This window comes from Alligator mississippiensis, chromosome 7 (assembly GCF_030867095.1).
Source record: "Alligator mississippiensis isolate rAllMis1 chromosome 7, rAllMis1, whole genome shotgun sequence".
Taxonomy (NCBI): Eukaryota; Metazoa; Chordata; order Crocodylia; family Alligatoridae; genus Alligator; species Alligator mississippiensis.
In genome coordinates, this window is record NC_081830.1 from 79,142,311 (window position 1) to 79,168,263 (window position 25,953).

Consider the following 25,953-nt stretch of genomic DNA (forward strand, 5'->3'; position numbering starts at 1 on the left):
AACCATTAAGGCTGGTACATTTTCCAACTATGTAACCAAGTAGATCACTGTCACCACCTTCCTCCCCAACAACTCCCTCCCCCCTAATTTTGAAGTCATAAGGTTGCTACTCTTATCTTTGGGGGTGCATTTGTGACACCGCATAGCTTTGTGCAGCATGTAACACGATCCTTCAGCCTCAATGCTCCTTAGAGTAAAATCCAAACAATTTGAGTTGTAATTTAAGTTACTACTGCTAACTAGCCTTAAAATGACTGACACTGATCCTAATTAATAAGTCTTGCTTTCATGATATTCAGGTTATAATAGAAAAGTCCCAAGAAGAATTCATCCACTAGCGTGGGTAAGAGTCAAGAGTTTATACTTAAAAAAAACAAAAAAAACTCTCCGCTTTGGTTTTAATGCATTCACTAGAATTTTGCCTGAAGAACTTTATACATGTTAAAAGACAAAGGCGACAGATTTTGATAATACACATTAAATTAATTTGATTAGTAAAATAGAGACTGAAAATCATGACTTGTTAAAGTGTGTGATAGCAAATACACAGACCTCTATAACAGAGCTATAATTCCATTTCTGAGCTCTAGTGACATTGAAAAAGCAATCTAGTTTCCCTCTCTTGGTTTATGATATCACCTAAAATCCTGAAGGAATTATAGCTTCATTATGTACAGATGGATGCATATTATCTCACATGTAATCTCAAATTGTTTCAAATGTCTAAAATACAACAGCAGGCATAAAATTCTTCTGTATAATCAAACTTGAACCACTGAATAAGAATGGAGCTCTTCAGAGTGAAACTCCTCTTTATGGGAGAAAAAGTGAGGAAATAGCTCTGTACATCTCAGCTGTGGGGCTATGAATGTCAAATGGAACTACATAATCTCTCATTACCTTTCCCCAAGCCGACAAGGCTGATTGGAAGGCGGTACACTTATAATGCACATTGTGGTAAATGCGTGTAAAAAGCAACTGTGTAAATTTACATTAAAGCTGAGGTTCAGCAAGGTAGTTAAGCCCATGTGTTACTTTAAGCACATGAGAAACATTAGTTTCGACAGTTCTACTGATGTGCTTAAGTGCCTTGCTGAATAAAAGTAATTGAACAACTGCTGCTATAGCTTTGCTAAGGGTATGACATTGCACAGAGTACTATTTTAAATTACTTTCCGTATAAGAAACAATGAAAATGTGCTAAAATAAATGAGGCAATAACTGACCATTCCTTCCCCTTTTTTCCCCCACACGAACCATGTGTAAATATCTTGTTTTTAACATTTACAATGACTTTGATAGAACATACAGCCAACATAATATCAAAATATATTTTATTCTGGACCTCTTTCAGATCTGATTCAAATTACAGTTGTCAGAGCAATACAATGCAAAGGGAAACTGCAACAGAAAATGTGCCTAGAAGGGATATAAGGGCTTTGGGGACAAATCATTCTGATGTAGAACCAAAATACATCATAAAGTGTAATTAACATGGTCCAGGACAGTATAGAACATCTATATCAGTCTTCTTTAGACAATAATCATGAAAACTGAACAATAAAAGTCCTTTAAACAAGTACAAAAAACTGTCATGGGCTGGTTTACACTTTTACAACAGTTGTAATTTAACTGGATAACTGAAGAAATGATGCAGACATTTTAATCCAGTGCTATAAGTAGGCTCACAGAATTAGACCCAAAGGATTTGTAACTTCAAAATTAAACCATTACAACTACAATGTCAATGTCAGGAGAGAGAGAAAAAAATTACTTCTTTGTTCTAGGATTACTGATCTGCACACTGCAGTCTGTTGAGGAACAAGATTGCAAAGTACACTGGACTAGCAACAACATGCAGACTGTTTTCCTGAATTAATCCACAAATGCCAAAAACCATTATGAAGTAAAAATGTGTTTTTATTTAAAAAAAAAAAGCAAAAAAAAGCCACGCCCCAAGTTATCATCAGGTCTCAACGCTGGAAACTTGAAGGCTGAGGAAGAGAATGCTGTACCTCTTCAAAACTACTGATCTGAAGCACAATTAACACTATACCTTCAATGTGTAAGAAATGGTGTGTCTTCTGGTTGTTTTGTCTGCCTTCAAGCAGATTCATGTGGGAGAAAGTCACTTTTATCGGATGCAATATTTCAGAGCTCGCACTAGAGGAGGAAGTGAAGGCTATTTCACATCTCTCTCCTCATTCGGGAAAATGTCAAGGATCTTGATGGAGATAGATTTACTGCTGTCTTCCAACCCAAGCCTGCTTCCAACGTGCCACACTGTTGCTTCTACTTTCTGCGGACTTCTGGAGAAGCGTGAGAATGATCCTATTATGGAAACACTCTACAAGCATTTTCTGTAGTAAGAGGTCTGTACAAATCTATTGCTTGCCAAGGTAAAGAAGCACTGGGCTGAATCCTGAAAGGGCTCACTCAGGCAACATCGCCACTCAAGTCAACAGTTGTCTTCCCAAGTTTGATTTGGCCCACCGTACCTACGTGGCACACCATACAGTATTACATGGCTCCAATCCTCCAACATTTACTCGGACAAAGTTTCTTCCTGTGGTGAAAGTCAATGGGATTTCTGACTGAGTAAAGATTGGACAACTGAGCCCAATAAGGTCCGTTTTGCTGAACATACAGCCTTTTATTTACAAGCCCAAAAGCCCAGTTTTCATGACGTTCCTTCATACAAAAGATATAAATGCATCAGCCATTAAGACTGCTCTACAGCCAAGACAAACTGGCACAAGAATCCTATTGTACCTGCCATTCTTCCCAACACGGAGACTATTCTAAAGTTAGCAATGTCTCATAAAATACCCTAGCATGAGGTAAGCAGTGTAAGGAAAAAGGAGTGCTTTAAAAAAAAACCATGACAATTAAAACTGGTACGAATCTTTGGCCTTTCTCTCAAGATATATTAAAGTGTCATAAAATCAAGAAACGTTTCAACGGTTACGTCATTCTAACTCGGATAAGTATCACCTCCCCCCAACCCAGAAAAAGAGGCACTTTTAGTGTTTCATACCAGAATCCAATCCTCCACCAGACGCACCCAGTAATCCTGCACAGTCGTAGTCTCCAAACAAACTGAATTACCAACGCCACAAGAAGTGAAGAGCTTAGATAGTTTCTTAGCTAAACTAGAAAGTCAAGGGTTGAAGATCTTTGCATCAATTTAAACCCATGTAAAAAAACAAAAGTAAAAACAGAAAGGGCAAATCCTGGAACTAATTATACAGAAATGAGAAACAAGAGAACCTGAAGTTGATACATTAAAAAAAAAAAGCGATAACATGACAGCAAGCTATTCCTTATCTGGTTGTTAATTGTGACCCCAGAGTTTTGTCCTGTCTCCCACATTTGTACATTCTGCCCGCTAACCTACCATACTGGAGATCAAGTTAACTTACAAATGCATGCAAGCACGTCTGCATGTTTTTCTCTCTCAATCGCAGAAAGCAATTTCCTTGATTTAGTAGGGCTACTCAAAGCACAAATTCTTTTCAAAATTAGGGTCTTACTGATATTTGGTAAAAACAAAAGGGAAAAGTAAAGACAACCTAGTTCACTCTACTGAATCTCAGGTCTCAGCAGTAGAAAAAAAAAGTCTAAGAATCACGGTTCTCTTTCTTACTTCGTCTATTCCACAGAATGTAACATGTCGCATGCACGTGGCTAACGCTGTCTAGAACATGGGGCGAGAAGAGGTTTGTGCAGAGCAGAAGCAGCACTGTGGCACGCTGAAAAACAACAGCAGCAAAAAAAACCAAAAAAAAAATATCTATTGGCCAGAAACCCCAGCTGGTGTAAATCCAAAGAACCCTGTGGCGATGGAATATTGTTGATTAACCCCAGCTCAAGGTCTGGCCCATGTGTCCAGACTCTCCTAAGCCTACAAAACTCACGTTCTTGAAGCATTTCAAGCACATAAAAACCCAGGGTCCTGAGCTAACAAAGCTCTGGTTTTTCTACTTGCGTACACGAGATATGATGCTCAACTAACAGAATTCCAACTAAGCAGCTCAAAATAGAGATAAAAGAAAGGGGTCAATATCATGAAACATGGCTGTATGGGTTTGTAGCTATGTCACAGATTTCCACCACATGTTTTTAAATCGGCTGCAACAATTATCCAATAACTTTTGTGAAAATGAATAAAACTGTCCGTATTAAAATACAAAAGTACTATCAATAATCACCTCTGACTTTCAGATTTAAATTCAGTGCAATTGACAAATGCATTGCTAAAGGAAAAATGCAGCTTAAACATACTCAAAACGTTTGTGTCTATTCCTGGGAGCACAGTTTAAAATTATTGCACAGATTTTTTTTTTATTTTTTTTTTCTTAATAATGACAGAGGTCAGCCACAGTCATGGACCTCCAGCAATAAAAGCAATATTTCAAGTGCCAGACACTCAGTATATTAGGTTTCCTACATATTGTAACACAAGGTAATTGTTCTAAACATCTGTAATATGTTCCAAAACCCAATAGCTGGCACAGAACCTAATGGATGACTGCCTTTATGGATATGATTTGTTGTTTTTAAATGCTGCGTATTACAGTATTATATTCCCCAATAATAACAAGTGGGGGACTCAGAATGTATTGTGGAATTAAATGTATTCTCTTTACCACTGGCAAACTGCTACCCTACCTTAGCCAAACTCAGACTTGCTTCAAGTCATGTTATACTCCGGAAACAGCAGAAATCAATGCCAAAAGAACAATTGTTAAAATGTCAAAGCTGCATTATCTGGGTTAAATCAATGCATACTTAACTAAGGGGGAAAAAAGGAAAAAAAAAAAAAAAGGAAACAAATAGGTTAAGTTTAGAGATCATAAGCCACAAAATTATTCATGATCCAAATAGTGTTATAAAACCAGTAACTTTGCAAAGCTCTATAATATAAACCATTCCTTAAGTAAAATGTTTGTGACATAAATTTGACAACCTCTCTTTTTATAAATGTACACTCTTGGAAACATGATGCAACCTTTTCAACTACACATAGGCATAAACACGACCTCATGCTATCATTTACAAATAAAAAACACTATCTGTATACTTTTAATCACATGAGCAGAAAAAGGTTTGCCATTTACATCTGTTGCTGTAAGAAAAATACTTGATATTGTAAACAGAGTAAAAGACACTATATAGTAGTGATTATTAAAAAAATAGCAGCTTACATCTACCTTATATTTGGAAAAAATGTAGTCACAGGATACAACAAACTGCAGGACTGGAGCAGCAGGGGAATTAGTGCAAGTATTCATCTTTTAAATAAGCTGAATCACTGCTATTAAAATAAACTTGAAGCAAGTCCTCTGTTTAAGATACTTTTCAGTCTAAGGTAGTAAACATTTTGCCTTTTAATGGCAGTGTTATCAAATATATGCCAAAGTCTTTTTTTTTTTTTAAATAAAGAAAATCGCATGAGATACTTTTAATACTGGAATTCGGTTAAATCACACATCTGAGCTCCTACTAACGATGATGGATAACTCTTGTAGAAGCTGTGGCATGAACCTTTGTCCAGAAAGATTTGAATCTCTTAAAAAACACAAACTAAAGAACAAAACCCCCCAAAAACTATATTTTGCTCCTTTTCACAATAGTGCACAATTTAACCATAATTCAGCTATGGTCTCAAAGCAACAGAAGATGCTTTATTTTGCTTTTTGCATCCCTGTATTTTTTTTTCTTTATGTTTTTGTGCCCTTCTAATTCTTCAGTTTGGCAGAATTATGTCCCAAATAAGAAACTACTGCATTTCAGCCATGTCACCAGAAAAAACCATAGCGTTACCCCATTACTGATGTACTTCATAGATTAACAGGACATGATGCTCCATGTCTCAGAGGTGGGTTTATTTTTCTTCTCTCCCCAGTAACCCATTTTCCACCCTCCTTCCACCTGAAAATTGTGCTCCGAGAGCCACAGAATGTACCAAATATCCTCAGGTTCACTCTCTCCCTTTAAAGAACGCATTCCAATATTTTTAGAAAAGGATCTTTTGTTTCAAGGTGAAAAATATAAACAGGAAACAGATTCATTCCTTTACTTCATGCATTCATAAACTTAACCAAAACAAAAATACCCAATGTTTAAAAGCAAAGAACAAACTACTGCTGCAGGTTTATGTAAGTCCATGTTCTCTGTACACGCAAACTGCTCAACTACTGAGAAGAAAAAGGAAAAAGAAAAAGACAAACAAAACCCCACAGTCCATTGTGGCCATGGATTTAAAAAAAAAGGGGGGGGGGGGGGAAATAAAGGCTGCCATTAGTATCTTCTGAATTTGGTACATGTATGGGTCTGCTTTGTATGGTATATTTCTCTCTCTCTCTCTTCTGTTTTTCAGATCCAAATCTTGTAAATGTTATTTTGGGGCACAGCAGATTCCAGCACTTGGTGAACAGGATTCACAAGCTGTGACAAAACTCTGTCATCCTCTTCAGGGTGTAATTTTTATTTTTTTTTGTTTTATATACAGTATATGTATATATATTTTTTTTAGGTTTGGCTGTAGTGGACTGGCCATGGTTCAATTGGGACTATAGCAGTACATGGGTCAGGGACAGTCATTTTGGCTATGTACACATTCATAGTCGGTCCATGGCTTCCAACTAGTAGCGCTATTTCCGCAGGTCTAATACACAAACCTGTAAGAAAAAAAAAAAGAGTATACAGAAATGCACACAATACACAGGTTTTACATCTCTACAATTCTACATGTGAGACGAGGTCAAAAAATATCATCCTGGTTGTGCAAGTCAACCCTGAGTCCTATTGTTGGAGAGAAGGGGGGTGGGCATGGTGAAGACTTTGCAGCGTTTCTGAACTGCGAGTACCTTGGACAAAAGCAAAGGGACTCGGACACAAAAGCAGATTGAGGGTGGGTGGGTGGGTGGGTGGGGAGGATGCAGTGGCACCTCCTTTCGACTGCGTGGGCACAGGGTCTGGATGGAGCCTCTGCTTTTGCACAGGTCTGGAACCCAAGGGATGAATACAGCTGTTACCACTCGCCTCCTCCTTTCTCCTGCTACCAAGTTCAGTGGGGCAGGGAAGAGTGAAGCATGACAAACAGCAACAGTGTTCTCCCTCTGGGATTCTGAAGCCATGTGGAAAGCAGGGCCTCTGGCCAAACCCTGCCCTAATCAGCTGGAGAGCTCAGAGTCACTGCTCACACAGAGCTTTGGCAGCAACCCATGCTGACGAGGCAGTGAGCTCAGAGCTCACTGCGCATGCATGGCACAGACCAAAGGGGAGAGAAGGCATGCTCCTTGCACCCTGTTCTTGGATCTGCTACTGCTCAGAAGTCTACATTTCTTTACCTCTCACTGAGATTTCGTCTCCTACATGCTGCACCTTGCTTGAGAACAGAATTTAGGGGATTAAGTTTAGGTGAAAAGACAATGTTTTCAATAGCAGAGATGTACATTGTGTTTGTAGCTAGTTGCTGAAAACTGGTAAAATTGTACTGTGCTAATATATATCCAGTCCTGTGTTTGTAACTCTGCCACCCGTGTCTTCTATTCCTCTCTCCCACATCCTGCAGTTCATCCAGTCTCTGGTGAACCGAAAGCAAGTTTTTTGTAGCAGAATCTATTTTTTCCTATGGTTGTCCAGTTTCTAGCACAATAAGGCCAGTTTGGGGCCTCTTTGTGTTTTTGTAATGTAGTACATATAACAATAAGAACTACAGTGATAAGACGATAAAAGCAGTAAAAATGATTGCTTTCACAAAAGGTAAACGGTCCAAATTTATACCGGACAAGTTATAAACTTGAGAAGTCACACAATGTTAACCAAGGGTTTTATTTGGCTTATCCAGATTTGCAGGGGGTGGAAAGATCAAAGTGGTTTTAATTATCAAAAACAAATCATTCAGAAACAAGGCCTAATTTGACCATCAGACATATTTTATATATATATATTATCTATCTATCTATAGGTAGAAAACAAAAAAGTAACCCCCGACAGTAACAGAATAGGTGTACTTTTTCACCTGTTTTTTAGTAGCTAAAAGCCAAGGAGTCTCTTGGAGTCCAGTTTGTAAAGAACAGTAAAATTTAATTAAATCCACATTGTGGAAAAATAATAAAAAAAGACTGAAACAGCCTAGAAGGTGGCATCTAATTGTGTGCAATTTCCTATTATAATCTTATCAAAGGATGGCTCAATTGCTACACCTAGCAGTTCCCTTGCATCAGAGAACTGAGCCTACAGCTATCAGAAGGATATCATCCCATCTAAACTACATTTGCACTCATCATATGGTACATGAGGGCCTTCCATTCCTTCACTTATTACCAATTTATGGTATAACTAGCCTTGGATCAGTGGGAAGGCTGTGGTGGCTTTAAATGCATCATTTCACTAACAAACCTCAGCAGAGAGAGCTCAAGATTACATTCTTGCCAAACGTGAAACTGAAAATCAGCATCACACTTTGTGAACGCAACAGAAAAAGAACTGTACACCTAAGGATGAGGATATGCAGTCTCTCTTCTAGGATAAGCAGATGTCCAATCTATACTTTCTAGGTAGCTAACAAGGGCTTCTGACCTCTTAGCAACAAGATGCTGGGATTTTACCAACTTTTGTATGACAAAGGCTATATAAAGCTTTTAACTGAGATGAAGTCTCCAGAATGTGTTTTCTTTTCTTTTTTTGGATACTCAAAAAGCTGTTCATTTCCTGTTTTGAACTACTAGAAACCAAACTATTTTGGCCTTTCCAGAAGTTACTCTTGACTTATTTATTATATCAAATGCCTCAAATACCTGAAGTATTATTTCCCATCATACAGAAAGATTTAACTAGGAGATACTTAATTTTGCTGCTGCTTGGTACCAGGAGTACCAGGCTTCCCCCTACCCTTCCATTCACTGTGCTTTCTCTTTAGGACAGAAGGAGGATGAAGAGATCATGCAATTTTTTTTTCCTTGTGAACAGCCAATCATTGACTGCAAATGTTTCACACACTAATATGTAAAGAGCAACAAATTAATATTTTGGGAGCAAGGTGGCTTGTGCAATGGCAGTAGGGGGCATGTGTTGGGGGAGTGCTGGGAAGACCATGTGGTGAGGGTGGGATGCATAGGGGAGATTTGGGGGTGGGGAAGGAAGGGACACTTGGGGGGATCCACAGTGAGGATGGGAGGTACTTGGGGGAGAACCTGTGGTGGGGAAAGTGCAGGGTGACCCCTCAGCCTGCCTCCCCTCCCCTCCCCCCAAGTTTACCTTAGGCCCCAGCCCCAGAGCTGCCTCCACTGTTTTTGGCCTGCCCCAGCTGATCCAGAATCAGGGCCACTGCAGATGTTTCCCCCGGAGCCAGAGCTGCCCCAAGGAACACATTGGTTTATGATGTCTGTGGCTTCAAATCATAATACTTCACATTTTTACTTTCATGCTGAGGATGTGACAGGTAACATCGTAAGCTTCACAACACCGTTGGGACCACACACCTATCACCCATTCTTGTTTTAATGTCTAATGTCGGCTTAAGCAAAAACAAGCATATTTTTCTGCTGCATTCACGTTACATTTTAGAAGCCAGTGATATGGATTTACTATTTATCAGAATGAGCAAAATTTCTCTTCGTTATTAGCCAACAGCCTTTCTACTTATCCAGCTAGCTAAAACATGCCGAAATGTAACCTTCATCAGAGGTTGTTCTGATATACTTACTGAACCATCTGAAGCACTTGCTCCAACTTTGTCTCCTGCTGCATTCCAGCAAACCTCAAAAATCCCTCCTGTTCCCCGATAACTGTGAACTAGAGCACCCGTCTAGAAAGGGAAAGCATGGATATGCATGAATAAGAACAGTGTGCAGAACTCCTGTATTACCATTTCAAATGGTCTTCATAATATTTCATATACTATCTGTCATATTAAAAGAAGCATTATCCTGCATACCCATTATCAGGCTCTCTCATGCAGAGAAGAGAGCAAAACTGACAATCATTTAAGTTATTTAAAAACAGCAATCTTTTTGCAAAACAAGTCCCCTTTTGTAATGCCCTGCTGCAGTGGTTCTCAGCATTTTTAGACTCAAGGAATCCCTGGAAAAAGGATATATCTCTTTAGTTTTCACTTGCTTATGGACTATGGAAAAATAATACAGCAATTCTTCTGTTGTAAGGAACTCAGACCATGACGGGTCAGAATTGCTTTTCTCAGTATTGATTCCTCTGTGAAGTAGGCGTTTGCACATCTAATATTCTGTGGCACCCTGCAACACCCTCAAAAAGATCTCATGGTTGAGAATTATTGCGCCAACAAGTTCCATCTGGAGTTATATTCTTCCTATAAAAACTTTCCAAACACTTTCATTGGCATACAGCATTTTTTCTTTAGCTGTTCAAAACAGGTGAAAGTATTTTTGCAAAATTTTGTGCAAATATTTACGTTCTCATTTCAGAAAACTTCATGCCTTTTACTGCTTTCTTTCAATGAAATCGTGCCAAATTTAAAGTATCAAAGCCATTTTTTTCTCTTGAAATGGGTTTTTGCTTGGAGTTCAATTTTAACTTTTTTTTTTGTGGAAAGGCAACATGTCACATGAGAGCCTGTACTGAAACAAGTAATAGTTTAATTTTTGGGGTAGCATCACCATCTGATAAAAGTGCTAATAATACAAAGTTTTTTTATCTGCACTCCAAAAAAGGACAGTGGATTATAGATGAAATGGAGAGAGGCAAGGTAAAATTATAGATATTGATAACAGAATGCAATAGGCCGTGAGATGAACTGAAATACAAATAGGCATGCTGCCAAGTAGAAGAACTCAACAGGCCTACATACCAATACAGAATGCTAGCAAAGGCAAAGGACCTCGTCACAGTGAAACATGGTAGAAGACCAAAAGTCAACAGGAGGCTTATATTAAAACTGAATTTTGAACTATCCAAAGACAGGGGCAATAGAGCTATACCTGTGTATTCCAGATGTGTACACATTTGTCGAAAGAGCCACTGGCCAGGTACCTGCCATCAGGGCTGAAAGCTACGCTGTACACAGGTTCTTGATGTTTCGTCAAGGTGTGGATACAAATTCCTCTGTCTACATCCCATAACCTAACAGTAGAATCAAAGGATGCACTGTAAAGGAAAAAAATAGAAATCAGTTATACCTTAGTTTTATTTTATTTTCTTAAATACAAGCTTTAGGAAGTTGTTGATAAAATCTCTTCTTGAATGAGACAGAGCTTCTGCTGAAACTGTTTTTTCATTGCCCCTTTCATGCTGTTAAAATGTATTGCAAACATATATTTAGAGAAAACTAAGTTAAGTAAACAAGTGCCAACTTCTTGAGTGGTAGGAAAAACAGGATTAAGTATTACCTTGCTAACATAAGATTGGCATTTGGATTGTTTGTTCCAGGTCCTGTAGGACTCCATTTGATAGTATAAATTTCCTTGTTGTGTGCTTGTAAGTCATGGACACAACTATCTTGTTTCATACTCCATATCTATGGCAAAATGGAAGAAAACACACAGACACTAGTCATAAATGCTAAATGACATACTGATTATCTCAGCCTCTTTTTTCTTATACCAAACAGGGCCCAAATGACACCTTTTTAGGCCACCCAAATCATAGATTGACTGCTCCTTTTTCAATTAAAAGTTTGAGGATCCTTCTTTTGGTGCTCTTTTTCCTTTAAACTGCCAGAATACCTTAGGGTTAAAAAATAAAGAAGAATCTGTGCTACACCAACTCATCAGTGTGTGCTAAGTGAAGACACGATACAAAAATAATTGAAGGCAATTATCTGACTTTATACAGATGTGTTTGTCTGGATTAAACAAAATATCAGCTTCCTGCTCCACTACCATGTTGTAGGAAAGGATATTTGGGATAATTTTCTTTTTAATACAGAATAATATGTTCCTAATGCAAAAATACTTAAGGATTTGAACTTGGTGGACCCATCAGATTCTATTTAGATTGCACGTTGCTACCATAAAGGAATCCTGCTCACGATGGTAGCTCTGAAGTGATACTGCAATACAAATAATGACACAACTGACAGCATTTCTTTAAGAGCGCATCTGTGTTTTTATTGCAAAGCTCGTTTTGGAGCGTTTAAACTTTGCACAGATCTAAAACTTGATATGTTAGTTATTTGTCCAAGTGGTTCCTTTCTTGGTATCTTTTTTAGTCCCAACTCAGGAAAGCTTTTAAGAACAGGCTGAACTCCATCTCTTTTCAAGAAAGAGCTTTAGCATGTGTTAGGACAATTTTCTGAATGAGGACCTTTTTGAAGAGAGACTAGAAATTAAGAGTGGGAGACAAAAGAAAAAGTGTATATGAATTCTGATTTAAAATGGCTGATTGAAAATTAACCGTCACAAAGATTCAGTGGTCCCATATTAAAAACCCTATATTGATGGTTTTAATGTAAGGATACCCCAGCTCTTGTACCAATGCTGCTTACATATGTGAAAACAAAACAGTGCTTTACTTTAAGCTTGGCACGTCCCTGCGCCAAGCACCCTGCATGCCCAGAAGAGGCATCACATTACTTTGATTTGGCTTACCCACTGTCTGTATAGATTGCGCGCTTCAGTGGGGCTTATTGTTTTTATCTTATAGTTGATTGAAATCAGCTTTAGATACAAGTGCCAAAAAGCCGCTGAAGCTTACGATCTATGCAGACACTGGGGAGTCAGAATGAACTAACGTGCTTCCTCTTCCAGTAACAGTAAAGCACTGTTTGGGGGGAGGAGGTGGGGGGGGGGGGGTGTTGCCCATGCCTGTCACCAGCTAATGTGTACCAATTACAATAGTGGCTTTGGTGATGTGGATATTCAACTGTATCAATGGAGACTGTCAACAGGCATCCAACTTGTATTGATAAAATTCTTACATTGAACTACCAAGCTGGAGGTGCAAAGATCTATACTGAGAATGGATTTTTAAATGGCATTAGACTACAAGTTCTTTTTACCAAATTCTATGTAAAAGGGGTGTCAAATGTATGGACAGTGGGCCTGATCGTCTGGCCTGCGAGGCTCCCAAATGAGCTGAGAATTTGGGGGTGGGGTTTGCCATGGAAATCTAGGGTATGGAAGCCCCATTTACAGAGGCATGTCAGCAGCGGGGGGTGAGCAATGACCACTCTGCGGGCAACAGAGTTTTGATGGTCTGAAATATTTACACTAGATATGTAATTATTAATTCTGTTATCCAAAACCAAAGGACATTTTCACATGTGCTCCAGGAGGCCGGGGGGAGGGAGGGCGGTGTACTTTAATTAGCAAGCCTTGATTGTCGCATGTAACAGCATCCCCACATTAAAAATAATGGCAGTGGGGTGCTTTGAACTAAAGCTTGTTTGACAAGTTTTAGTTCAAAGTGCCCCAGCACCATTTTTCAGTGTGGGGATGCTGATATACGTGACTTTAGTCTGCTGGAGAGCATTAATTTCCTCTGCTCCTCTGCTCCCTGAGTGTATATAGGACTTCTAATAGAAAGAAGTTTCAAAGTGTATATGGTAAGAATGCCTTAAATAATCTCAATTAACGTTTTACTATGGCTGTGTGAAGCTTCGGCTGCTGATTCAATTCGGAGGGGATTCGGCCCAATTCGGCGGTCAAATCTCTGACTCTGAATCAAATTGAATCAGGAGACCAATTAAAAGGTCTGAATCAATTCGAAGCCTCCGAATTGATTCAGAAAAGACTTGGAGATTTGGGCAGTCCCTGCTCGCCGTTGCAGGGAGCTGGACCCAGGCTCCATGCCGATAAGTATGGGGTGGGGCTGGAGGAGGGGACCATGGAGGGACCCCCACCAGGCCCCATCCCCAACCTGCTCCCTCAGCTCTCCTAAGCGCCCCCGCATCCCCACCTGCTCTCACAGCCCTGTGAATGGCTGCTCCGCCCAGCCACAGCGTCCTGGCACTTAAAAAAAAAAAAAAAAAAAAAAAAAAGAAAGAAAGAAAAAGAAAAAAGCCCCACACTCACTGGCTGCTGCAGTGGCCATCACGCCTCTGGGGGTTTGTGGCAGAGCCCCCGCCTCCGGCAGGAGCCAGTGAGTGGATTTTTTGTTTGTTTGTTTTTTTTTGTTTTTAATGCCAGGACACTGGGGCTGGGCAGGGCAGCTATTGACGGGGCTGGGAGAGTGGTCAGGTGATGGGGCCTTGTTTGATTCAGAGATTCGGCCAATTCAGCAGTGGCTGAATCTCTGAATCAGATTAGGCTGAATCAATTCAGGACAGTGATTCGAATCACCAAATCAAAACACTGTTCCCCGAATAGGCCAAATCCGAAGCGAATACTGGCCGCTTCGCACAAGCCTACGTTTTACTGATCAAAGTACATTAGAGTGAATGGGTGCATTTACATGTGAAATTTAGGCAACACAAATGCCAGAGTAAGTTTGCACTGGAGTCACTGCTCCTGTGCGTAGCGTCTACATGTGCACCTCAGACAGGAGCAATTTGAGCTGAGGCAGAGCAAGCCCCCAGCTGACTGTGCTGACCGTGTGCAATTTGCACCAGTAACCATCTACACACATACTTCACCGCAGTAAAGTACTGCATACTATGGCAGAGTGAATTAGTTTACTGTGCCCTAAAATCGGTGCACATGTAGACTGACGTTTTACTGTGGAGCTAATTAGTCAACTCCATAATAAAGTGCACATGTAGATACACCCAACCTGAAGGGTCCATGGGCTCCATTTTCACAAATATAAAGCAACACTATGTGCCAGATTCTCATACCGTAGCTCTGTGTTAGGATACCCTGAATTTCCATTAACAACAGTGGGACTCCTTATGAAAGAAGGAACTAACTTACTTTAAGATCCAAAATATTTCATTCCATACTTCTCCCCAGTTCTGAATCCCTGTATGTACAGAGCCATGTTGCTCTGATTATCTGGGTGCAAACACTGATGCTGAAGGCAATTAGGGGCAGTATTCATTTAGCAAACCAGGGATAGCAGAAAGGCTTCCAGGGAAACTGGGGAGCAATATGGTGAAAGGTGTTGAGTGGTTCTTTTTAGACATAGTCCTTACACACAAAAGACTAAAAGTGATAAATTGCACCTGCAAGAAAGAGAGATGTCTTGGGAGAAAACCCATACAGGAACTGATTATTTAGTTCTACACATATGCTATGTGGCACTGGGTCTGTCTATATGTGCATTAATGCATGTTAAATCTAGTACCTACATTGTGAGGTACTAGGAAAATGCACATTAGCTTGTCTTCATGAGTATTAACTAAAGAGCATGGATTTTAGTGATGTTTAATGTACATTAATCTATTTTAATGTGCATTAACTAAAGAGTAGGTTTTTAGTGATGGTTTAATATGCATTAAAATAAGCTAATGCGCACTAAAGCACACTCATAGATGGGTGGATATTTCTTTTTCACAGACTCACAGAAGTTTAGGGCTGGAAGGGACCTTGTGAGATCACTGGGTCCAGGCCCCTGACCATGAATGAATAATTCTGCTGTAACTTTAGGGTTATGTGACAATGTGATTATTAAATTGGTCCAATCCTTCAATAGGAATATTTGTCTCTTAAAATCATGCTGAAAACCCCTAAAGAGTCAGTGTATAAGTTCACAGGGTTTGGCTCTCTGGATGGAAACCGTGACAAAAAGAGGATTTGCAAGGACTACCTGCGTCTCAGAAAATGAATGAGATAATTTCATTAAGCTAATGGTGGGCATATTACAGTTCTACCAATAAACCTAGAGGTGGCAGTGTACAATAATTGTTCAAATAAAAGACTGTCCCAAACTGACATTACCTTTAGAGTCATGTCATCAGAACAGGATGCCAGAAGATTACCAGTGGGATCCCATTTGATTGCATTTACTTCATTCTAAAAGTGAACAGTGAGAAAAAAGTTGAAGTCTTCATTTGCATGATAAGTGACAGCTTTCAAAAAGATCAAGTTGGATAGTAAATACACATACTTGTATAATCAATTAATATTCTGAAATGTAATCCTCAACCCCCCACCTTCAGTTGACCAGCTGTACCAACACTTATTACCTTTTAATCACATTTTCCTATGGCACCATATTGCTTTCTCCTGCATAATGGTTACCGTATCCACCAATCTCACCAAAAACTCACTTAGACTTAATAAACACTTGACACCCAGCTATGTGCACTAAGACTGATGCTTATTGCTGTAACAAAAGTCCACCTCAGCTACTTGCTGCAGTCATCTAATGCCTCTCACCAGGGATCGTCTACTATACGTGTACAATGCTTAGTACAACAGGGTCTTAATTCCCAATTAAAATTACTACCGATACAATCAGATAGCAAATCCAAACTTTGCAATCTGTTTCAGTACTTACTGTATGACCCTGGAAGGTTTTGATAGGCCTATCTTGTCCTAATTTACAGACATGAATACACATATCTGTGCTGCAAGAGGCAAATGTGTTGTTACTCTGCCAGTCAACATCTAATGCTGGTGCTAAAAAAGGAAAAATAAGAGATAGTTAAGCAACATATATATATTACAACGTATATCACAATGTTTTAGAAGGGTTGATTTGTGAGTTTTCCGTGTATGATCTTGTAAACAGGAACAAATGCCAAGAGGGAGTGACTTAATTTTATGATTCAATGGAATTTGAACATTTCAAGAGCAGCTTCAGTGCAGACAAATAAAAACAAGTTTATCAAGAAAGAATCAAAACTGGAAACATTTTTTAAATGAAACAATTATGTAAAAGCCGAGGGAAAGAGATACAAATCTGTTGTAAACAACCCCTGGGAGGCACTGGGAGTATTTAGTAGTGACCCCACTGGCTGTTTTCTGCCTATGTGAATGTGGGCTGCCTATGCTGACCTTAAAAAGGTATTTACATTTTCGATAACCATAAATAAAGTAAAAATGGAAAACACAAGTTTTTCTATTTTCTGTTTTCTAATTCTAATCTTTGGTTAAGTTTTTTAAGAGACATACACATCAAAGCTAGAAGTTTTCATCAATTCTTCATCTAGGAAGGAAGACCTACTCCATGTCTCCAGATACAGCAAAGAGGGCCAATATAACAGAGCATAGTGAAGTTAGTCTGCAAACCGTGTGGTTAAAATAAAAAATTAGAAATAAACCTTAAATATCCCAGAACTTCTGTTTCACTTTTCAACTCTTCTTCTACTTTAGATCATTCTGAACAGTCATCTCTAAAATAATACGTACCAGAATGGAAAGGAAACTGCTGTTTGGCTTCTCCAGTATGTGCGTCCCAAATTATTGTGGTCTGAATAAACAAACAACATACTTGTAAAATTGTTGTTCAGAGATTTTTTTTTCCCATCATTAACTTTATTAGGTCACTTAATCCCAGCTTCCCACTGGCCGAGCTTTTTCCTTATCACACATTTCTAGTGCTACAAGTTCAGTTTTGTATAACCCAAGCAAGGACCACCTCGTCACTATCTTCCTCGCAGCATCTGTTACTTTTTTGTTAACTTCCTTTTGCTACTCCTAATTATACTCCTGTTGCATCCTTATTACTTTAATGTAAAAAAGACTTCATATATAAACTTAAGTCTAGTCACATAAATCAAACCTTTTAGCTCCCTTACCAATTCTGTTGACAACTTTTGAACTGTTTGCTAATATCTCTAGCATCTTTCTGATGAACAAAATATTTCAGTATAAAATATACAGATTTTAAAAAGAATGCTATTGTTTATTATAAGCCTCATCTTATCCCACAGAAGTCAAGGGGAATTTTGCCACTGAACTCAATTGGAATGAGAACAGACTTTCTATTTTCTTACACAAGGTAGTGTTGCAAAAGGCTCTTGACATTTTATGCAAGGACATCTCCTTGCCAATGTAGGATATTTTCTTACACTCAGTTCTCAGTTACTTTGTCCAGTCTGGTTTTGCATAGTTCAAGCTAAGAAGGTTTCCATCTCCTCTGGCAGGTTTTTTTCATAGTATAATTGAGCTTACTGTTTCCTTTGGAGTTTGTGTTTACCTTTGCAGCCTGCCTCTGGGTTATAAATCCTGATGAGCCTAAACAATACTTTTCAGTCCTCTACTCTTCACTACTTCCTGCCCTCACTACCATCTGCAAAACCTCCTGACGTCACAACAGCTTTGAATATAATTACTATGTTGTTTATTATTCTTTTACTTTTTTTAAGATGTGAAATAAAACCTGGCTTAACGACGACCCTCTTGGCGCTGCACTGGCCAGTACCCCCAATGATATTTAGTGGCGCCTCTCATTCTCTGCCTACCCCTTAAGCCCATTTTCAGGCTCTTCAAAAGGTTCAGGGAGGGTCCAAAATAAAATGAATCCTTTTTCCAAAGATGAATTATCTAAATTCTAGATAAGAATTATCTACATTCTTAATAATCTGGCTGTAAACTGTGGTAATGCCATTGACTTCAATGGAGTTATTTCTTACATACATTGATGTTCCTGAGAAGAGAGTCAGAATCCACTGCATTTATACCACTGAAGTCATCCACTAAATTTGAAACTATAAAATACGATTAAATTTGTCTAATGTGACAGGTTCTTTATAAACCCATATTTGCTTTCTTATTTCTTATTTAGTATGAAACTTCCTACGGCTTTATTCTTAAATGCTCATAAAAAGTTTTGTTTAGTCTCAATTATTCTATAATTTAATTAACCAAAGGTTCTCACCTTGTCCACTCCTGCACTTAATATGAAGTTTCCTTTCTTGTTCCATTTTAATGCAAATATAGGACCTTTATGTTGCCCTAAGGTGCTGGCAAGGTTACCTGAAAATTTACATTGAAACGATTATGTTGAAGAAATGAAAAAACATGTTGCGAGCCACTAAGCAGGAAAATCTAACAGAACTGGACAGCATTTCACTTACCGTCTTTAGTCCATATCCTTGCAAACCCGTCATATGACCCAGTTGCTAGAAGTGTACCTTCACTCTGCCAGGAAAAAAAAAATGGGTTGGCATATTATATAACTTAAAACTAACAGGCACATTCACAGTTCATCAGAAAACATTTTTTTTCAGGTTTATTTCACAGGCTGGACTCTAAGAAATGCACGTGGTGAGATCAAAAATCAGTCTGACATAACACTAATGCACAAGTACTTTGTGAGAAGCAACACCAGATATAACGCCTTGTGACAAGTGCAATTTTCTCCAAGTACTTGCAGCACTGCCCTTTCTGCTTACATTCCAATCCAAGGATGTCACATCTTTGTTGCTTGGTACATCTTGCCCTCCTTCTCGTATACAGTGTCGGAGTACCAGCTGCGTAGAGCCACTGGTGCTGTTTTCACTAAGGTTCCATATCCGTGCTGTTGAATCTCCAGAACTGCAAAACAAGCATAACATCAAATTAAAAAAAAAAAATCATAAGTACCAAAAGGCTGGTGCCTTCTTCAAGAAGCACGAGCACCTATTTGGTATCCCTATTTGAAAAAGAAAGCTCTAGTTTAATATGTTTCTATACAAAGTACAGGCACACAGCCGAGAAAAGTTAAGTCCCATATCATATGGCTAAATATGTCTCATCTCTCTGATCCCAGTGAATAAATGATAATGCCAACTGATTTAAACAGAATCTGGATGATGTCTATGGTGGATTTCTGGTTTCCTGGTAGAGAAAAAGATTAAGAACAATCTTGATAATTAGGATGTTTTAAAATCGGAAGCCTAGCATTTCGCACCCAAATCCTCTGGCAGCTGTATGCTGTCAACCCTACATACCTTGTGGAGAAATCTATTTGCCCCGGGGCCCAAATATTCAATGTCAGGAAAGTACAGGACAGTGGCACAGGATATTGTGGCTATAGGGCATACAGCACTGTGGTGAGCAGCCATTTGGTGTTCTTGCCAAAAAACATACCCTGAGGCCAGAAGGTCACTAACAGGGTTCCAGGCACAGATGAATACTTCAGATTCATGACCACGCAGCACCACTGCTTTGTTTGGAGGGATTTCAACATCTCCGTCCACTTCCATCATATCCGTGTGATTATCTGCATTATGGGAAACAACAGTGGAAAGAATACGCATGTTTATACCTGGGGGTTGCAGGTTTGTGGGATGAATTTTAACTGTTAAGCAAATTCTAGGGGAGTAAAGTCACATGATTCATGCTAAGATTTGCAAAAACAACAGTGATTTTTGTCTCAACGTTTTCAGGTACCCAGTTCTTGACACCTGTTGAAAATCAACTTTAAAAAGGAGTTGATTTTCAACAGGTGTCAAGAACTCTCCTTCTAAACCTTAGGCCTCTTTAACCTGTCTCTCTGTGGATACCCACAAACTGAGGCTAAATCTACTTGTGAAAAATCTCTAAAAACTGAATTAACAAAAGTATAACCCCTCCCTACTGGGCAGGCACTATGTGAAAAATCTTTTTACGACTTTGAAATAACATACTTCTTGTGTTTATGAAATGTTGACACTCCCACATTTTAGCATTTAACTAGGGTCACCAATAACCGGCAAGACAACAATTCAGCCACTTCCCTTCTGAAAATGAGCCTAATAAATATGCAAATAATATTTTAGTAAATGTGTAGGAAATCGATTGTATTATATACCCATAGGAGGTTTGTTTTGTTGGTCTCATATTGTGAATATATAAGTTTTCCACATGGAAGATGAATCAAATCCACATTGTTCTGTAAAATTAAAAAGATCTTCACTGCCAAGTACTACCAGTCTTTTCTCGATTATTTAAAATATATCCCTATGAAGAGTTTTCTTGAAGTAAATGAATATGAAGAATGATAAAGAGCTCATCTGTTCCACATATATTCATAGCAGGACTGTTTAAACAACACCATGTTGTACTTACTGCTTAATTTAGGCTTTAAAGCTTTTTTGATATTACGTGGATGTAAGTGACAAAAGAAGAGACTATTACAGAATACCTGTCTTCAGATAAGAGTACCACATGTAAAAACACTGTTTCAGTTTAAGAGAATCAATGACACAATGATTTGGCGTTGCAGCCAGCAGGGGTTGCTGGTATATTACCTTTTATACAGAGCTTAGTTGGAAAACTTAAGGTCACAGCTCACAGTTAACAAGCAAAGAACAAAAATTATGGATTTTTAAAATGTAAACCCTAAAACAAAAAAGTGATTTGTTTGAACAAAAAAACAAGAGTATTTCTCGAAGTCCATGTATTACGTGATAAATGAAAGGAGCTAATAACATCAACCATAAAACTGGGGAAATAAAGCAAAAGTTTTTAGTGGATAGTCATTCAAAATCCTAAACAAATCTTTCTGTGGGTTTGTGCCCCCATTGTATTCTTTTTTACTATAACATTCATGAGACCGAGTGCTTCCAAAAGTAATGTTCACAAATAGGAAATGTTATATAAAAAACCCAATTTATATGACCAATTGTGACTAAGGGGCATAAATGGAACACTGCACAAACAAAATTTGCAGGCGCTTTTGTCAACTAATGCTATCTAACGCACGAAGAGAATAATGATCTTTTGTTATAAATTGGAATAGATGTCTTTTGTGATCAAAATGATTCAACATTCAATTTACAAGTGGGGCTAGGTTCTTTTATAAATCCAAGATCTTCATGGATAAAAGGCGAGGCCATCAGAGAACTAGTAACTGGCCCCGTTTCAGTACAAGTCAGGGCAGCCTATTTACACTGAAGCTGAGGACTGTGGTGGGCTGGGGAGAAGCAGTTGCTTCTGCAGGTTTTTTTTCAGCTGGGCCCTGTATCAATAGCCTTCAGTAGCATAAAGAAAATAAGAATATGGCCAAAAACAGTACTAATGCTAAAATTAATAACACCCTTCCCACCCCGCATCTACACACATGCCACACTTGCACAAACCAAGCCAGGAAAAGTTATCTAAAGGTGAGAAACTCTCTGATAAACCATCACACACAAACTTATTTTTTGAAAGTCTAGAGGTTACAGATACCTATGCTTATTATTCTCACAAATGTGTTTGCTGTCTGCAGAGTAATCTACAGAGACATTAAATAGGATAAACGACAAAAGACACAGCTACTCAATGGTGCATGTCATCATCTTCTGCCTCAACTTACTTGCTATAGTGTGCGCTCCATTCTCTTCTCCATTTGCAGTATTTTCTCCATTTTTTGCAGATCCCTGTGGGTTTGTTGCAGCTGCAGCTGCAGCAGCTGCTGCCTGCTGTTGTGCAAGTTTATCTCTGTAGGCTTGTTGTCTTGTTTGTACCACATCAGGCATTACTGCATCTATCAGTGAGAGAGACTCTATCGGCCTACCATCAAACAAGGTACCATCCTGTTTTTGAGAGGAGGAAAAACAAACAAAAAGGACAATACCATATTAGCTGGCCTTGTTAGCAAAAATTCCTAAGAAAAACTAGTCAGTCTAAAAGTTAACTGAAAAGAAGATAAATCACAAACACAGAAGCAAGCAATCTTCCGAATATTTCATTTTTCTGCACCGAGGGCTGAAATTCTGCTCAAAGGTTGAAGTAATCATCATGTGCATTTAGTGTACAAACCACTATAGAGACTCTGGGACCGAAAAATTTGCTAAATTGCCTAAAACAGCCAAAAAATATGTATACTACCTACGAATACAATTTCAGATACGAGGGGCTGTAACAAAATTCCTAACGCATGTTTCAAGAGCTGCGAATAGTTCCAGTTATTATATTCTACTGGACTAAACATTTCCATGAACACATTAGCTGGAGAGCCACGTTTTATTTTTTTTTTCTTCTCTCTCTCTTTATACAAGAACAGAGCTAACATACTTGAAAACAACCACGAAGAAATTTATCCTGAAATGGACAAGACCCAGGCAAAAATAGCCTCTTCTACATTTGTTAGGGCTTTGCAAAGCTCTATTTTTAGAACCTTGGAAGAATTCCTGGAGATAAATATAGGCTTCCCTCTTCTGTTCTGAACTTCGCTTCTTTTTTATGACCCTTTCCTAGAGAACAGATTTATTTTACTGGAGCTATGGATCTGCAGCTAACCAAGTCAGAGGGACAAGGGAGATGGAGAGGATACCAGAATTACTGCAAAATTGGTATCCTGGCCACAACCAAAGTGATACATATTAATGGTTGCTTTTGTAAGATGCAAACGCTAATGGACTTGATGGCAACTCAAGCAACCAATATTTCTGCACTGCTGGAAGCACACTCATGGAATAACAACAAAGGCAGCAAGTTCCAGTGATTTTGCTGGAGAGTAACAGGCCTCTGTAAAACAGGTCTGGACTTCCATCTTTCCTGTCCAGCCACATTCAAACCTTTTCCCGTTTTTGGAAAGCCATTCTTTTTCTATGAGCCCCCTCACTTCATTACATTGATAAATCTTCTACAAGAGAGCTGTATGGCTTTCTTTCCGACACTCCACCTCTGGAAATGCAGCAGCTACTGTAGTTGGTTGAACCCAGCCTCTCTTCTCGAGTCATTCTACTGCAACTTCTTCAAAAGTTGCCAAGATTACAATACGTGCATTTAAAGGACTGTCATATGCTTTAAAAATCCAAAAGCAAATAAGGATCTTTACTGAAAATCCTAATGCCACTGCTTGAAAAGGGAATCACAGTTCAAAGATAAAGGGGATCCTGGGCCTGTTGGTAACTAGATGCTCCTGCAAAAAAGGAAATTTTTCCCAATATTGAAAGGGAAGCAAATAAAGAGCTTGAACAAATTCTCAAACTCTTGAATTATTCACCCAACAGAACTCCAGACTCTTTTGTGATGTGCTTCTTGTTAATCCCCAGATTTCCAAGATGACCTTCAAAACAGAAGTTATGAGGCTATTTTATCTTTGCTATTATTTTATTGTACTTTTCTGGATTAACTACAACATTGCATTTGAGGAAAAACTCCACAGATCTTGGATCTTTAACTGCACCAGCACACCATGTTGCGTGGCTGCACTGGGCAGAACCCTTACACAATTATGTCACTTCGTTCTGGTTCCACCAGTGGAGTCATGGTGAACACCAGCAGTAAGGCATCTGAAGTAAAAATAAATAAATAGGACAAAAGAATGTTAAGAAACAAATACTAGCATTAAAATGCGATGCCAGCAAGTATATAATACTTGCATAAGTAATGAGAAAGCTACTTACCTCATTAATACTGACTTCTGCCTCTACATACTGCAGACCTTTCTGAATGATGGAAATCAAAGCAGCTGGTGGCACCAGAGCACCATTTATGTTAGACTGGCTGATATGGCTCTCTATACCAAAGGTAAATGCTGAATGAGAAAACCCTAAAGACAAAAGGGAAAACAATCAGTATGTAGTCACTCATATACTGGCAGCACAATTTCTCAAAGCAAGATCTTCTGGTAAAAGCCAAATAAGCTACTGCAGTGGTATAGCAAATACATCAACTAAGAGATAATTATATATAACTAATATATAAACCATACACAGCCATGCAGTCAATTAGAGACCTCATATGTGTTTCCTTTATTATAGTTTTAATGTGTAAACTATGCAAACCTTAATTTATATACAATATAACTAGTGTTAATTATAATCAGTTAGCAGTTGTAACAAACATGTTTAGATAAAAAAGAATTAATTTTTTCTCTGTTCCTTTTTTTTTAAATACCTTCCTCACAGGGTTTTAGAGTAGGAGCCAAATAGAAACAAACAAAGATAAAGCATATTCCTTCAGTATTACAAGTTACTAGGTTATAAACTAGCCAAACCTACCGACACACCAAAATTCACTTGTTACATTTCTGCCCTCATTGCATATGAAAAAGAAGAAAATCTCAATGAGTGCAGAATTAAATTAACGACAGTGCACTTTAGTGCATGTTCTGGTACTTAAAACCACATTATTGCTATACACTAATTCAAGGGTGAAAAGTTTATCACACTGAAACACTGGCATGGATATTATTTATTTGATTGCCCTGAAAAGGTAAATTTCTTGTAAAGGAAAGATTTGTTTTAGCCAATTAATTTTGCTCTTATGGACAATTATCCCCTTAGAACTCCTTCCTCAGAGACTACTGAGTTCTTGCTGCAGACAACAGGAACTACAAAATTTATATAAATAGATTAATTTCTTGAGCACTAATTCTGTGACAACAGCAATCTGGAAATGGAATAAGAATTTATAACGGCTCTCTGTAAATTCATCTGGAACAGTAAGGTTTTTTTTCTGGCAGGGAGAGATGGAAAGCTTCTGCCATCCACGATTGCTTCTTGGTGCTTCTCTCTCTCTCAGTCTAAGGAATCTCTGAGCAGAGGACAGATGCCACATTGGTCTCCATCAACTCTGAACAAAAATCTCACAGATGATGCCACAATATTTCACTCAACCCCCCAGAAGCACTAATTTTAGTCAATGACAAATAGACCTAAAACCAGAACACAACTGGTTACTGACTACTGAGTTGAAAACTCCAATTTGTTAACTACCTACTATAGCTCTATAATGTTTTTGTAACATTTTCCAGAAACAAGAGTCAGCATGACTTCACAGATGCATTAGCAGTTGATCTATTTTCATTACAAAAGTGTGGAGTCTGTCTTCATGCCATCTCACTAAAAATAAGCTAGGATAAATACAGAAAATGATCACTTAGATCAGTGGCTCCCACCCAACCTTTTTTTGCTGAGACCCTAAATCCAGGCCGCAACCTCCACCCCCAACTCACTCATGCCCAGCAGCATCAGCAGAGCCTGGGCCAGGCTGGGATCATGGGGGGCAGCGGCAGTGAGAGCCGCGTGGACCATGTGCCGGGACAGCCCTGCAGGCAGGAGGTGACCCTGATTTGGGGTGCGACTTTAGGTTGGGAGCCACTGACCTAGATCAAAAGAATTCCTGTGACCTAGTCACTGATAAATAAATACATATTTTAATTTTTGAGATTTTCTCTGAAGATCACAATGATCTTCACAGTACCCTGCACAAAAGAGTCTTCTTTGGCTATCCCTCAATACAAGGA

The 25,953-nt window shown here is 38.7% G+C and overlaps 1 protein-coding gene across 10 annotated transcripts in view; it reads right to left on the bottom strand.

Moving 5' to 3' along the window:
- Positions 1-1,317: 1,317 nt before the first annotated feature.
- The window catches only part of TBL1XR1 (TBL1X/Y related 1), a 181,158-nt gene continuing 156,522 nt past the window's right edge, over positions 1,318-25,953 (bottom strand). For all 10 annotated transcript variants that reach the window (XM_059731165.1, XM_059731164.1, XM_059731166.1 and 7 more), the window contains 13 exons: positions 24,110-24,255; positions 22,072-22,291; positions 19,881-20,013; positions 19,205-19,346; positions 18,887-18,950; positions 18,688-18,785; positions 17,217-17,277; positions 16,363-16,484; positions 15,801-15,875; positions 11,373-11,500; positions 10,965-11,130; positions 9,716-9,817; positions 1,318-6,683 (listed from right to left, as the gene is read on the bottom strand). In XM_059731165.1, coding sequence (XP_059587148.1) covers positions 6,657-6,683; positions 9,716-9,817; positions 10,965-11,130; positions 11,373-11,500; positions 15,801-15,875; positions 16,363-16,484; positions 17,217-17,277; positions 18,688-18,785; positions 18,887-18,950; positions 19,205-19,346; positions 19,881-20,013; positions 22,072-22,291; positions 24,110-24,255 — 1,484 coding nt within the window. In that variant the 3' untranslated portion in view covers positions 1,318-6,656. The remainder of the gene's footprint in view (positions 6,684-9,715; positions 9,818-10,964; positions 11,131-11,372; positions 11,501-15,800; positions 15,876-16,362; positions 16,485-17,216; positions 17,278-18,687; positions 18,786-18,886; positions 18,951-19,204; positions 19,347-19,880; positions 20,014-22,071; positions 22,292-24,109; positions 24,256-25,953) is intronic.